Source organism: Haliotis rubra, unplaced genomic scaffold (assembly GCF_003918875.1).
Source record: "Haliotis rubra isolate DU_JTF1 unplaced genomic scaffold, ASM391887v1 Scf66, whole genome shotgun sequence".
Classification (NCBI taxonomy): Eukaryota; Metazoa; Mollusca; class Gastropoda; order Lepetellida; family Haliotidae; genus Haliotis; species Haliotis rubra.
The window spans coordinates 742,139-757,052 of record NW_025767368.1 but is presented as its reverse complement, the minus strand read 5'-3'; the positions used below and the strand labels follow the sequence as shown (position 1 = coordinate 757,052).

The following is a 14,914-nucleotide window of genomic DNA, read 5'->3' as shown; positions in this document are numbered from 1 at the left end:
ATATTCCAGCAATATCACGGCGGGGGACACCAGAAATGGGCTTCACACAATGTACCCATGTGGATATCGAACCCGGGTCTTCGGCGTGACGAGCGAACGCTTGAACCACTAGGCTGCCTCACCGTCCCGGCTTGCAAAAGACATGTATAGTTACAATGTATGAAAAATGACATGAGGCTACAGATACATATGCGATATATACACAACAGTCATATCACAGGTGATTGTTACATTAACTGATAAAGACATCAGTCTTTTATTGCAGCGAAATCCTTTACTTATAGTATTTACAGTAAATGAACATGACTGTGTTGACAAATAATCCAAGGGGGACAACTTCTTGACTGGTATTCACGATGTGGAAAAGATATATACATTGAGATTGAACATTCCGGACAAACAGAAATAAATTCTTTCAGACTGTTATATTTAATATTTCATTAAATGGGATCATAACAATTAGAATGCACAAAAATATGTATCAACAATTTAATGCACGCCCGATGGGTGACACAGGGACGGGTGTAAATATTAGGTGACACAGAGGTGGTATTCATCAGTGAATGAGTTTAATTTTACGCCGCCTTTAGCAATAAAGTGTGTGGGGGTGGGGTGGGGTGGGGGAGACACACGAAATGGGGTTCACACATTGTACCCACTGTATTCATCAACCTACATGTTAACTAAATGAATAATACATATACTTACTACCCCCTTTGACATTTAACATATTAAACACGGTACGACACGCCGTCTATTTACATTTATTCACATACAGTTCATTGTAAATTGTTCGCTTCGTTAAATTCATTGGTGTTATATGGAGACTTGTTGATTTATTGACCATATGTACTCTTGAAACATTATTCATCTATTTAATTGCGATATTATTTAAATACGTTATTTTTGTCACCGTTTCAGGACTCAGGAAATGATGACGAACTCAGTCAGATGAAACATAGCCCACAGGCATTCGATACCACTCGTACCTTTCCGTAACCTTGAAATAGGCTCGTCCCGGAAAGGCCCGAGCTGGTCACGACTCTATCGAAGCATGACGACCATATACATGCTTACACGCTCGTCAAACGTCGACCTGTTTTAAGTGTGTTCCACGTGTTGTCTCGCACAGGTAAGTTAACGTGTTTACATCACGCCTACTTTTAGTTACACTATATTTTGGTATGTTGTGTAGTTTGGTCACGTTGAAACTATGCGTACCGATGCCGTCTTCCATTCAATCACGACAGAAGTGTTGTATATTCACTGAAGCGTGTCCGACCCGGATCTGTATCTTTATGTCAGTGGAATGTGAGGAGCGTATGGTTTTGCAAATTTATTTCTTAACAAGGTCTTAAACGTACTTATGGGAACACGAATAATATCACAGGTAGACCTGTAATGGGACAGAAACAGGTCAACGGCGACGACGCACAGAGCTAAGCTACAAAACAGGATATAAGATTGTCTTGTTTCTACACCCGGAACAATATCCAATGGCTACACAATGACGTCATATATCAGGCTTATACTCCAACTGTACAATAGACTAAATATAGGCTCATTCAAAACTAGGGAATTCCGGTCCAGCTTGTCTGCCTCACATTAATGGAATGTATAATTATTTTCACTTCCGAATCTAATGTTATGCTACTGTCCTAGAAGATCAATCAGGAAGTTGTCTATCCATAAAATTGTTTCTCTTCATCATGTCAGCTTCTAAATGCCACTTGAAGAAGTCCTAGAAGCAAATCTACATTTTCCACAAGATATGAATATCCTTTTTCACTCTGTGTCTTATTCTACTGAAATGTAGCCTCAAATTCCAAATTACATATTTTCAGAGACGTGACTCGCATTGTTCGGTATACATTCCAGTTTTCTTTTAAAAATATGTCTTAAAGAACAAATAAACTTTTGTTTTTTGTACTCTTTGGCCCCTGAACACTTAAATGTATGTTTATTATGTAGGAAATGAAGGGTTTTTAGAAGAAGAAGAAGAAGGATCTATTTTGTATAAAGGCCATACGACCCATCGTACAAGGTGCTACAATAGTGATTTGGGTTACCATTTTCATGCAACAACGCTAACAGGAGCAGAATAAACATGTTCTAAGAACTTGACAAAATTATTTATGATGTTAATTTCGGATGATGTACATATGCTGCGGAGTGAATAATAATATCCATGGAATGTAACGCCGACGCATATCCTCATAGCGTTTACAAATATAGACAATATGGATTTCATCCTCAATACTTTTACAGTGTTTACATAACACAATATCATCATTACAGGAGGCAGTACCACTTCTAATATATTTGATACCTAGTGCATTACACCCTGATCTAAATAATGTGAACAGACGCTTGCACTTATTACTTATGTTCAATGATAAATATTTTTTCACAGGTCAACAGAGATTTATGGGACTTATAGAAAGACAGCGAAGGAACATCTAGGGACAAATGCCACTCTTGCATAGAGCAGTTGTTAATTCTTTAAGTAAACATACATAGAAACATTTTTGCATCACCGACATCTTGTGAAATCCAAGCAGTACCAAATCCAAGGTAAAATAACAAATCACTGACATGCCGAGCCCATGTGGGACGTTTCCTAAATTCAACAGATAATAAAAATTGATAACATTGATATGGATATCTACTTTGATGCATTCTTAATAATCTTAGCCAGTATTTAATACATTTGACATAATAAACATTGCTTAAGGGTGCCCTCCCACATTCCCCATATGCAACAGCATTAGATGATCTGTAACTAATCTGAAGTAAAAATTTGCAAAAATTTCGAAGGACAATTTCAATACTTTCTCTCTTTTTAAAACCCCATATCTCAGCACCATATGTTAGAATTGGTAAAATCTTTTTATCAAAAATATATAATCCTTCTGAGAGTGACATATCATATCGTCTTATAAATGACTTGATCGGCCACAGTGCCCTATTAGCTTGATCAGATAATGTTTTACATGCCCTAGTCCAAATCAATTTGGGAGTTATCATAAGTCCTAGATATTTATAAATATTGACAGTTTCCATTCGAATGCCATTATAGAACCATTTTTCGTGTTTGGACAAGGGTCCACCCATTTTAAAAATAATTATTTTACTTTTATCAGTATTAATATCCATGTCCCATTTATGGGGGAATACATATGTAGGACGTCAAGGCGGCGCTGTAATCTAACAACAGTATCAGCTATCAAAACCAAATCATCTGCAAATAACAGAGCAATAATAATCAACATATTTTCGGAGATAAATATACCATCATCAAACTTATTTTCTAAGGTCAATACAAGCTCATTAATATATAAAGAAAATAATACCGGACTAAGGACACGGCCTTGCCGAGCCCCACAGGCGCTATCAAAATATTCAGTTACTTTCTTACCATACTCATAGGTTACAGTGGCCTTGACATTAGTATACATATTTTTAATCAACTTGAATTTTTTTCCAATGATCCCATTTTGCAGAAGAACATACAGTAATTTAAACCTATTCACCATGTCAAATGCCTTGCGAAAATCTATGTATGCAATATCTTCCCATTTTTACGTGTTAAATACTTCTGAATGATTGTCTGCAGAATAAAGATACTGTCCACAGTCTTAAATCCACCCTGATATTCTCCAATTATCTCACGAAGTTGCAAAAAGTACTCCCAATCTTTTGTTTAGAACCGAAACAAACATTTTGCTCATTACATTCAGAAGAGAGATTCCCCTATAATTATTCGGGTCAGATCTACTACCTTTCTTATGTAGTGGGATAATAATGCCAGTTGACCCGGAATTTGGCCAAGAGCCGGATAAGAGTATCTTGTTGAACAGTAATACTAAAGAGGGAACTATTATATGTTCAGAAACTTTGAAAAACTCTGCGGGAATACCATCATCGCCTGGGGATTTGTCTGATAGCATTTATTACATCCTGATCTGTAAAGTCACATGATAGAATATCATCGTCATTGATACAATCAACACATGTATTAAAGTCATGTTTATCAACATATGATTTGGCATCTTCTGAAAAGTTGCCATCTTCTGGCAACGTTGGGTTTAACAAGTCCTTAAAGTATTAAGCCCATGTTGATGGCGTTACACTTTCTTCCATGGCGCGAGTTGTGGTATATTGTTTCACAAGTCTCCAAAATGCTGAGCAGTCACTGGAACAAGCTGCATGGTGTATTTTTTGAGTAATGGAACGTTTTTAGTTTTACAAGTCTGTTTGAACTGAGATCTAATGTCTTTGTATCTATTCAGATTCTCAAATGTTGTTGTTTTTCTAAACACATTAAGCAGTTTATACTTTTCATGTTTAAGAGTCTGACACTGTTGACCAAACCATTCTGGTTGTTGTTTAGCGTTGATGGTTTTGGGTTGTCTACATTCCATATCTCGCCCACAGGTTTGCAGAATGCGCTGCAGTATGTATAATGCTTTGTCAGTGTTGACATGTAGACTGCTTATAAAGTCCTGAAACAAATCACTTGTATCAGCATTTTGCAGGTTATCAAGATATAATTGTGATTTTTCATTTTTCCATTTAAATTTATTTCTGTTACTACAATGAAATTACTTATCATCGGCTGACCTGTCCACATCGAACAGGGATGAGATTGTGGTTGTGTGTGGGAGATGGTCAGACTCCGTGCGAGAAACACTCTTGAAGTCCTCCACATAACGGTATAACGATGCTGACACTGCAATGTAGTCCGGTGTGCTACAACCGGTAGGACCAATATATGTATAGTCCCCCTCATCTGAGAATCTGTCATTTAACAGGTACCAACCAAAAGTTTTGCATAAGTCTAGTAATTCTCTTCCATAGTTATTTACAACAAGATCTTTATTTTTACGATTTGGGTACACAGGTGGGGCATCAAGTTCCTCGTATGTATCCTCCTCCAAAGGTAGAAAATCAACGCTATCATCAACAATATAGTCTAATTCAGTGCCAGTTCTGCCATTAAAATCGCCACAAATAATGAAGTCAGTATCTGGAAATTCGTTTTTCATTGCCACAATGTAACTTTCCAGTCGCTCAACCCCATCGTTACTGTTTTTCCGGTGTTATATAGACACAACCCAGAATAAGCCTTTTGCCTGACCGTATACGCCGAATGGAAACAAGAAACACGGCGTCCACCCACTCCTCGTGTACACGATGGAAAAAAGATGAAATACTGTCACCCATAAGTATAGCAACGCCACCGCTGAACCGGCCGATGTTGTTTACCTTAGGGCGAACTGATTGAAATGCTGTATAACAGGCAATTAAGTTACTAAAGTCATCATAACATTTGGCCCAGGTTTCGGTCAAACATGATATCATATACTGAACAGCAAAAGAAACGCAAGTTTCGAAAAAATGAAATCTCATGAAGGTAAGCGTTCATGTTTATGGAACGTTCATGGTAAAGTGACGTAATGATCCCAGATGAGATGATGTCATGTAATTTGACGTCCATACGAAACATTCGCTCAAACAGACCAACAGTGCAGCAAAACCATAATTTTAGCAACGAGTGACAACTCATGCGCAAGATCGGTTCATCCGGGTCACTCATCAAAGGAACCGAACTCAAGCAGCAACAGTAACAGCAGCCTTTGTTCTTGGGTCCCTAAGGGGAGCGGTGCCAAGCGATACGATTAGGAGTCGTCTTCGGGCTGCTGGAATCCACTGCCGAAGGCCATATGTGGGTCCAATTTTGGCACGTCAACAACGCCAGCGACGTTTGCAGCCCTCACACAGCAGGGGTGTCGATGGATTATCTGGTTCAGAACAACATTAACGTCTCTTTCCCCGGATATAGCTCCCATTGAGCATTCGGGGACGAAATTGGACGGAGGATTGCTGCAGGTAGACAGCCACTCACACTTGCACAGTTGGAATAAAGATTGGTGTTTGAGCGGAACCAGTTGCCTCAGGCATTCTTTCAGACTCTAGTGACCTCAATGAGGCCATGTTGCACGGCATGTGTGCAAGCTCAGGGTGACTATATGCGCTACTAAAGAGATTGTCACTTTTCGCGTTCAGGGGTATCTCCATTTGACGGACTGTGATCAATTTGAACTTATTGCAATTCAATGTCAACAGCAAGTTTTAGCTGTTACATTGACAGTGTTTTCTATAGAATGAATGATTAGACATAATTTGGGTTGTCTTCTATTCAAAAACTTGACAAAAAGCCAGACTTGCGTTTCTTTTGCTGTTCAGTATATTTAGAGATAAAGTCACAAAAGTCTGGATGGATTACTTTACTATATAGGCCGTTTACATTCCAACACAATAGGCTTATTGGTTGCAGAGAATGTGATGCATCCGGAATATCCGGTGTCAATATCAGTCACAGGGTCAAGGCCCACCTGCTACAAAACACTGTGGTTTGGGTCAGCATGACCAAGCGAGTGTGGTCCGTGTATATCTCCGGCGAATCTGACTAGAGCCCCAGAACTATCCGGCATGAACTTAACATCATCTATAACTAGAAAGTCGCCTTTGATGTATGCTGTTTTGCCTTGGTCCCTAGCTTGTTTGAGGTGGGGTATGAGTTGTTTTCTTCTGAGTCTTGCTTTTGGAGAGAAGTCCTCAGATAATCTGAATGTTGTGTTGCCTTTCAGCTCTGCCTTAGCCTTGTTGAGGACGTTAAGTTTGTCGTCTCTGGAGACGAACTTCATCATGATAGGCGGATTTCCCCCCTGTTCACGCTTTGTGCCCAATCTGTGGACAGTGTCGAAAAGAATATCATCTCCATTTTGTAGACATAACGTATCCTTCAGAAATGAATAAACTTTCCTTTTAGATTCACCAGACTCTTCCTACCGTCCTTCCATTTCCATTCCAAATAAAATCAAATTATTTCTTCTGGAGTAGTTCTCACTTTTATCAAGTTTGGCCTCTAAAGCAGTGGTAGTGTTTGCCTGAGACGTCACTATCTTCCTAAGATCTCTATTTTCGGTTTGAATTTGTTCCAACTGATTATTTAATTTGGCATTGTTTTGGTCCACTGTATTTTTCAGGGTTGTTAGCATTTCACTCATGGACGCTATGGTCTTATTCAACGCATCAAATTGGCCAGTCAGTGCTTTTATAGACTCACTCACGCTGTTGTCCGCCTCGGTGTCCGGCTGGGATCCCCTCCCCCTTGTGTTGGGACCGGGTCCCGGGTTGGACTCGATGTCACCCGACAACAGAAGCTGCCATCTTGCATCAAATGTAAACATTGTAGAGTCCGTGCAACTCATCTCGCACGTGCACATGCTTGAAATTTCTTGACAATAATTAAAATTGTCTGTGCTGGGTAAATTAGAGAAAATATGTTCGGGATTAACACTGTATATCAGTGGACTGTGACTCATCAGCATGACAGTTAACGTGACACCAACTGCGTACAGCCTGTAGGCCAGATCCATACCCGGAGTCCATGTTGTCTCCGACATGTACTTGCTAACATGTTCAGTTTGTCTGTGACCCCTGGGCATCTTAAAACACCCAATTCTACATCTCCAACTGTCCACGTCGATCCCCATTCTTCATTAAACGTATTGTGCCCAAGAAAAAGGCACTACAAAGGCTTGACAAAGAAAGAAAACGTATTTTTTTCTCTCCCGCGTTGTCGTCGCCGTATCTACCTATTCAGGGGCAGGTAACCAGTCGAAGAAGAGAAAAGTTTTGTGGCTTTTATTATCTTGATTTCTCAGTACGTTTTGAACTATAAATGGAAAAAACCACTTGGTTTGGAAATCGGTTTCTAAATCAGTTGTATGGAGACTATGCTACGGGGTTATTCTACTGAGGGACTTTACGTTGAGGTAAGTACAAGCACCTATTGTCCCGGATGCAGCGTCCCGGATATAGCGGCTCCTGTCGTGTCCGGCTACAACCCAGGTGTACATCCAGGTCAGTGTACCCCAGGTATACCGTACTGTATCGTATACCACAGGGTTTTAGCCACATGCACACAGACATACCTGCACGTGTGCGCGCATGTACTTACTACACCTACCATTTAATGTTAGTCTTTGAAAAGTCGAGTTTTGATAAGACAATGCTGTGATCTAATAGGGATAGGATAACATCAATCAATCTAGTTCGCGGCCCGTTAATCGCCTCTCACGAGAAGCATGGGTTGCTGAGGCCGGATCTTCAGGGGTGGCCTCAGGTGTCCAACCATACTGGTGTATTTATCTCTCAATCCTAAGGTTATTGTGATAGTACTTGTGATAGTAAACAATACATAAACTTTGAGGCTGACCATCTGCTGAACGTAAATCAAGAAGTGCGGTAGCTGTTACCGTATTTCCGCAATTTAATTATTTCTTTCGGACACTTTACAACCAGCATTTAATAGTTAACGTAATCATTCCGTGCATAGAAACTGCCCCACGTTTAATCGAGACCACGGCGTTTAACTTGTATGAGAGGCATTTAGAAGTTGGAGCACTAACCAAGGATAATAATATATGGATGAACAACTTCTTTGTCACTTGATTGATAACGGGGCGGTGGGGTAGCCTAGTGGTTAAAGCGTTGGCTCGTCACGCCGAAGACCCGGGTTCGAATCCCCACATGGGTACAATGTGTGAAGCCCATTTCTGGTGTCCCCCGCCATGATGTTGCTGGAATATTGCTAAAAGCGGCGTAAAACAAAACTCAGTCAGTCAGTTGATTGATAACGGGGTTAGAACCTACATCAAAACGTCGCTCTCACTGTAATAAAGAAGTTGTTCACTCATATAGTGTTATCCTTCCTCACGACGTTTAATCGAAGGTTTACAGCCAGTTTAAAATATGATATGCGAGGAATCCTATGCAAGGGTCTTTCATGTGAAGTACCAACAACAGAAATATACAAAGTGTAACAGGACGAACGTGAACACCGCTTAATGGCTGACACAAACACACTTCCACGATTGACGGAGCTATACTGTCTAGTTCAACCCTCAAGAAATACTTTAGGGCATTGTTGTTGTCCGATTAATGGGCTACAGGAACGCGACCCACGGTCACTTTAGATGTTGGGAGGCCAGTGAAGAGGTCAGTGCTAGGGTGAAATGGAGTTTAGGTCGTATTCAAATGAATTACAGTTGTAACGCTACGTGCGTGCACGCACGTGTGTTAGGGAGCATGTTTGTGTGCCTGCTTGCTCTAGCCTGGACATTTGTTGGCAGCATAGTGCTAGGCCACTTTCGCCGATTCGAAAGATCAGCAGGTAAGGGGTGCACCTCCGCAGTGCCGATTTGGGCAAATGAATGTTTTCAGCATTATTCCGAACTGTAAGTAAACCTCCACAAGTCTAGGCAAAGGTCACATGTCAGCATCCAATCATTGAGGTCAAATATCCAGATCACTTGTAAACTTACCGGCATCTGCAGTTCCGCTCTGATGAAACAGTTTGTATACGCTGCCTGCACCTCCCACCCCACCCCTACTGACCCAGTTGATCAAACACTGTCCTATATTCCCATATATTCTGCCACTCATGTTAACCATGATTGCTACTTTGCAGGCCATATTTCTTGACGATAGACTTTATGTTGCAGCCATGGGCATGCTGGACGAATTGCGGAAGGTGTATTCTCAGGCCATAATTGAGACACTTGTGACACCCGTCCTTGGAGCCGCAGGGGAAGTAGATGAACTGAAAGGCTTGGTATTGTCCGGCTTAGTTGATTTTGAAGATCGGGTGAAGCAGTGTGGCGAGATTGATGATGGCGGCATGGAAACGGTCGAGCTGGATTTATCTCCCTTTGAAACCTTCAAACACAGACTCCGAGATATGGAAGATTACTTGAAGCACAAGTTTAGGGAGCGTACCACGTCGAGGCAGACTTCTTTGTTCAACGGAAGTTCAAACAGTAGCGATTCAGGTTCGTTAGCTTACTCTCATTGGTAAACCTTTCCAGGACTTTGGTTGGTTAGCCAAACCGATACGTTCATATAAATAAAATTGTATTGTGTATATTTTATCATATTAATCATTATATTTATTACATATTTCAGTTTCACACAAGGCGTTTATTACTATGCTTTGTGTATAGACCCACACTGGAAATAGGCACTAGATCACGAAAGATTTCTTTGCCATGTGTATCTTTACATAGAAGGTTATTTTTCATAGTGATTTATCTATTTTCACAGTAAAAGAAAACACCCTGATATCATTGGACACATACACGTGTTCTTATGTTGAAACCAGCATATGTAATTTAAATGAGTGTTAAATAATATACAGTCGAGCACCGTTGTCTCGATATTCATGGGACCAAGAAAAACTATCGAGTTATCCGAACTTCGAGACATCCGACCAGGGCATATCATCACATATCACTATGAAAGAAAACAAAACAAAAAGTAGATTTCATGTATATATATTTGTATATACATTTTTACTCACAGAGATCGCAGTCACACACGATACAGCTCATGTTACAGTGTCCATCTTGAATGATACCTCATCTCGCCCTCAATCTCTCGATTCCACAAATCTTGTGAACGCATCTGCCGTTCTCAACTGCGATTACACAAAACCTAAGTATGTTTTGATTCGAAACTATATTCGTTATCAGTAGTGTTTAGTCGTAACAGTGAATACATCCTAAGTTATATCGAGACAACCGAGATATCGAGTTATTAGAGTTCGACACAACGGTGCTCGACTGTACTTGTAATGGTGAGGTGATATTTTTGTGAAACCGAAATGGACGGAGGGTGGTGGTGAGTGGGTGAACTTTTTGCGGGGTAGAAAGTAGTCCCAGCAAAGATGAAAACCCATTTTTCATTTGCAAACTGAAATTATACAAAAACACTCCAAGAACCCAGATACTAACAAAATGCGGATAAACTAGTGGTGTTCCGATTAATTGAAATAATCGAAGATTGGTCGAAGTGACCAAACGACCAAGCAATCGATCACATTTTCTCATAATCGAACACAAACGATTTTGGAACTGCTGGTTTAGCGTTTGAAACACTTGACGATGGAACATATCTTCGAAGTTGTCAGGGCCTGAAAACTTGTTTAATTCTTAGAAAACTCACTTCACTAACTGAAAAGTCATGACTGAATATTTCTTGAAGACTCCAGAAAGTTTATGTTCATGATATATTACTCATCACTTTAAAGTAGCAAGTTGCATCATGTTATACATATCTACAATAACAACCTTGGTAGGAAAATCTGAAAAATGACGCTAACCAATTTTTTTTCGATGATTGTTCGTTGGTAATGAAGCAATCATCAATTGTGAGATTTCAACCAATTCCCAACACTAGGATAAACCCAAATAGGAAATGAAATCTAGTGAAAGCCGCCCTTAACCAAGCCTAAATCAGGGCCCTTCTCTCTCAATATATTTGGGCAGTACAGTTCTCAACATGGTTAGCGTGTGTTGCACCAGTTCCTGATGTCCCTACTACGATTGTGATGACATATTACAAAAGTCCGGGGGTGGGACTCACTCACTCACTCACTCAACCTTTATCTCACTCTTTATCTGTCCTTAGCAGAGTCGGACACAGCGAGGCAGGCCCTCAGACAGTGCTACCCCCGTCTCGTGGAGGGCCTGAGGCTTAACGGAACGCTTCTGGACCAGTTGATCCAGGACAACTGCCTGGACGACAGTGATGTTGAGAGTATTCGCACCAAACCAACAGACAGGCGTAGAAACGAGCAGTTACTGCGACTCATCTCAACACAGGTCTCCCCGGACAAGATCGTCGATGTGTTTGTTCCAGCGTTACGGGCCGAGCAAGCTCACTTAGCGGACATGTTTTGCCATGCTTTCCAAGAAATCGGTTTCCCTGCTATAAAACAGTGTCCGTATTGCAGGCTTACTGGAACGGTTGAACCCAAAGGCGTTGCCGAAGCGTTGTATAGTAAGAACCGTATTTTGGAAAATAGTTTGCGGGACCTGATAAACCCATCCTTGTCTACCACTGAGAAGTGGAAACTGATTTTGGACTTGATACAAGACGCCACTTTCATCATTGACGCTTTAGAGAATACTTGTAGTGAGTTGTACCATGAGCTGAAGGCTCTGGACGGAACTGCGCAGATACACTGGTGCACGTGCAGCCGTGATAACGTTTCAACCATCAGCACTCCAGCTTATAACGACACCGTCAGCGTGTTTGACGGGACGCCAACTCTTACACCAAGTGTCCCTGGTAAGTGAGTGAACGGAGAGTGTTTGTGCTTCAGTCAGAGATTCATCTGATGAAAACTCCAATGGTTTACCTGTTAATACATGATTGTAAACCAAAAGTCACTGTGTTCTTTAATCTGATTGGTTGAAAAACGTGATCGAATGGTATTCGATTCCCGGAAATTTGATGCGTATTAATACATACAAACATCGCTCACACCATTGTATTGTTACGTCCTCAGCTGTGATGACGTCATTCAAATCATATTGTGACGTAAAAGTCCGAATGACGTCACAAATGAGCAGTTCCAGATGCTACCATGAGAGACAGCCGAAACGGCCGGTTGATGACATTTCACTGCTGTACCGTACACGATGTCAATGAGTGCAGACACAAAAACGAGTGTGGACCTTTTGGTTTAGTTTTGTGTTTACAATGTCGATAAACATCATGTGTTGGCCAATTTCCGGGTGTTATTGAGTATTTGAAGCACGGGAATATTCCATTTGAAACCTCCGGCTGACACCGTCGGTTCCAAATAAATTCCCGTGCTTCAAATACTCAATAACACCCGGAAATTGGCCAACACATGAGGTTTATCTCCTAACAGGAGCATATGGTACAAGTCAACATATGGAAGAATGAGAATGTGAAGCAGTTTTGGTTTCGTCTACAATAGATTCCAAAGCATATTTCTTTATAATAAGTCCAATGCTTTTGACAATATGTAAGGGCCACGCAAAAAATAAACTTTAAAATTTGTAAGGAAACTAGAGATGTTTCAGCTACGAAACGAGGTATTTTATGAAACTAAAACTATGAGCAGACAAATATTTTATATTCAGTTGAAGCATATTAATGTTTTCACGTCTTAGATGATTGATATATATATATCAAATCAAGGGATATGAAGGTATTATTGATCACAAATATGTCGTGTATATATCTTGTTGATAATATTTAGTACTGTTCTTCTATCGACAGCGTACCCAATGAAGTCATCCACTCGGGGTATATGCGCAATCATCAACAACTCCGACACCCACGCTGCTGATACCCAAAAGGTGGACGACCTCTTTACAAGACTTGGTTTCACTGTTGAAAGGATCACGAATCTGACAAAGCGACACATTGTTCATAGACTTGAGGAGATCGCATGTAGAGACCATTCCTCACACGACGCGTTTGTGTGCGCCATTCTACTCGGCGGGACTGAAAAAGACCACGTGTGTGACATCAGCATGGAGTCCGTTCACATCGCCTACCTGGTCAAGCCATTTCGGGCTCTCAGTTGCAGGACACTTGCAGGAAAGCCCAAGGTGATTTTGATACCGTATGGTTCCGGGCTCCGGCGCCAGGCAGGTCTGGTGATCAAGGAGGCTGTGCCCCATTCGCTTCTGGAGACCCGGAGGACTGTTGTGCCCGATGACGCAGACATCTTGTATGCACGTGGCACTCCTCCTGGTTATCATACCTCCCACTGCAAGACCACCGGCTCCTGGTACCTCAATAACCTCGTTGAGGTCATGGACAGCCATTCGGACACCACGGACTTCGTCACGTGCTTGGGGATGGTTAATGAAGGAGTTGGTAGAGTGGAATACACAAAGCTTGACGTCACTTACACACAGACTACACACATCATGAGTACTCTCAAGAAAGCTCTTTATTTCACGAAACGCCCAAGGTCAAGGTCAAGGTCAGTGCAAGAGGAATCTGACCATGGGCAAGAGCACAGTAATCGCTCTGATGTGGAGGCCAAACTGTGAGTGTCATTGACCACTTCCTGTGTGATGCATGAATGGAGCTGATGTGATACATCGGTGATGGATGGACGTGGTTGCAGACTGAACTCTGTGTGATTTCTGGATGAAGTTAAGGTGAACTCTGGATGAGCTGGATCAGTTAACCTCGAATTCATCATTTGTGACTTCATTATATCTGGATTACGTTGAATAGCCCTGTGTAATATCCTGATTAACCCCTTCGTGTGAATTCTGTTAACCCTAGATGACTGGCCTCTGTGTAGACATGGCGTAAACCTGGTGTGATTCGTACGTAAATTCTGTTCGATTTCTCCAGAACGAGGCTCGGGTTCTATATCCGGTGATATTCTGAGCAAAAACGAACTAAAACAGTAATTAACAAGGGAATGCTCCCAGAGCTCTCCAGATTTCTGTAATCAACATAGACCCTTTCAAAATGTTGATGATGGCCTTCAAATGATATTAACACGTATTTAAACATTATGCATGTAAATATCTTGAAAAGGACAATTTCTGAAAACAGGTCGATTTTGTTGTCGAAGGTTCCAACATTTACTTTAGTATTGCGCATTAGTATTATGTATATATGTGCAATACTCGACATGTCAGTTATGGGCGATAATATATGTTCAAGGAAAACATTACTAAAACGCCTCAAACACTTGACCTTCACTTGTTTTATTTCATTGGAGTTTGACCCTTTATAGAGGGACGGCCAAATTGTATGAATGTCGGAACGTACGAACTGCCTTTGTCAGTCACGGAGAAAAGGCGTCGTAATGCATTGGCATCAAATATGGGACTTCGAAATGACCGTCTGGACGTCACGGGAGAAGTTATTCTCGAACCCGTGGCACATACAAGTGTGGTTTTCCAAATTTGGTCGATCAGACTCAGTCGGTGATTTTAGAGAAGTATCGGATTATTGAAGTAAACATATAGATCCGTATTGACTGTCACATGTCAGG

The 14,914-nt window shown here is 41.1% G+C and overlaps 1 protein-coding gene and 1 long non-coding RNA gene across 2 annotated transcripts in view; one reads left to right on the top strand and one right to left on the bottom strand.

The window, feature by feature from the left end:
• The first annotated feature begins 933 nt into the window (after nucleotides 1-933).
• Nucleotides 934-14,610, top strand: LOC124257360. Its single transcript, XM_046691404.1, has 4 exons — nucleotides 934-1,132; nucleotides 9,576-9,902; nucleotides 11,542-12,201; nucleotides 13,165-14,610. The coding sequence occupies exons 2-4, from the start codon at nucleotides 9,578-9,580 to the stop codon at nucleotides 13,947-13,949; spliced, it is 1,770 nt and encodes a 589-aa protein (XP_046547360.1). The 5' UTR covers nucleotides 934-1,132; nucleotides 9,576-9,577; the 3' UTR covers nucleotides 13,950-14,610.
• Nucleotides 9,477-14,914, bottom strand: part of LOC124257362 — a 21,046-nt gene continuing 15,608 nt past the window's right edge. The window contains exon 3 of the long non-coding RNA XR_006893255.1: nucleotides 9,477-9,488. This is a non-coding gene — a long non-coding RNA (uncharacterized LOC124257362). The remainder of the gene's footprint in view (nucleotides 9,489-14,914) is intronic.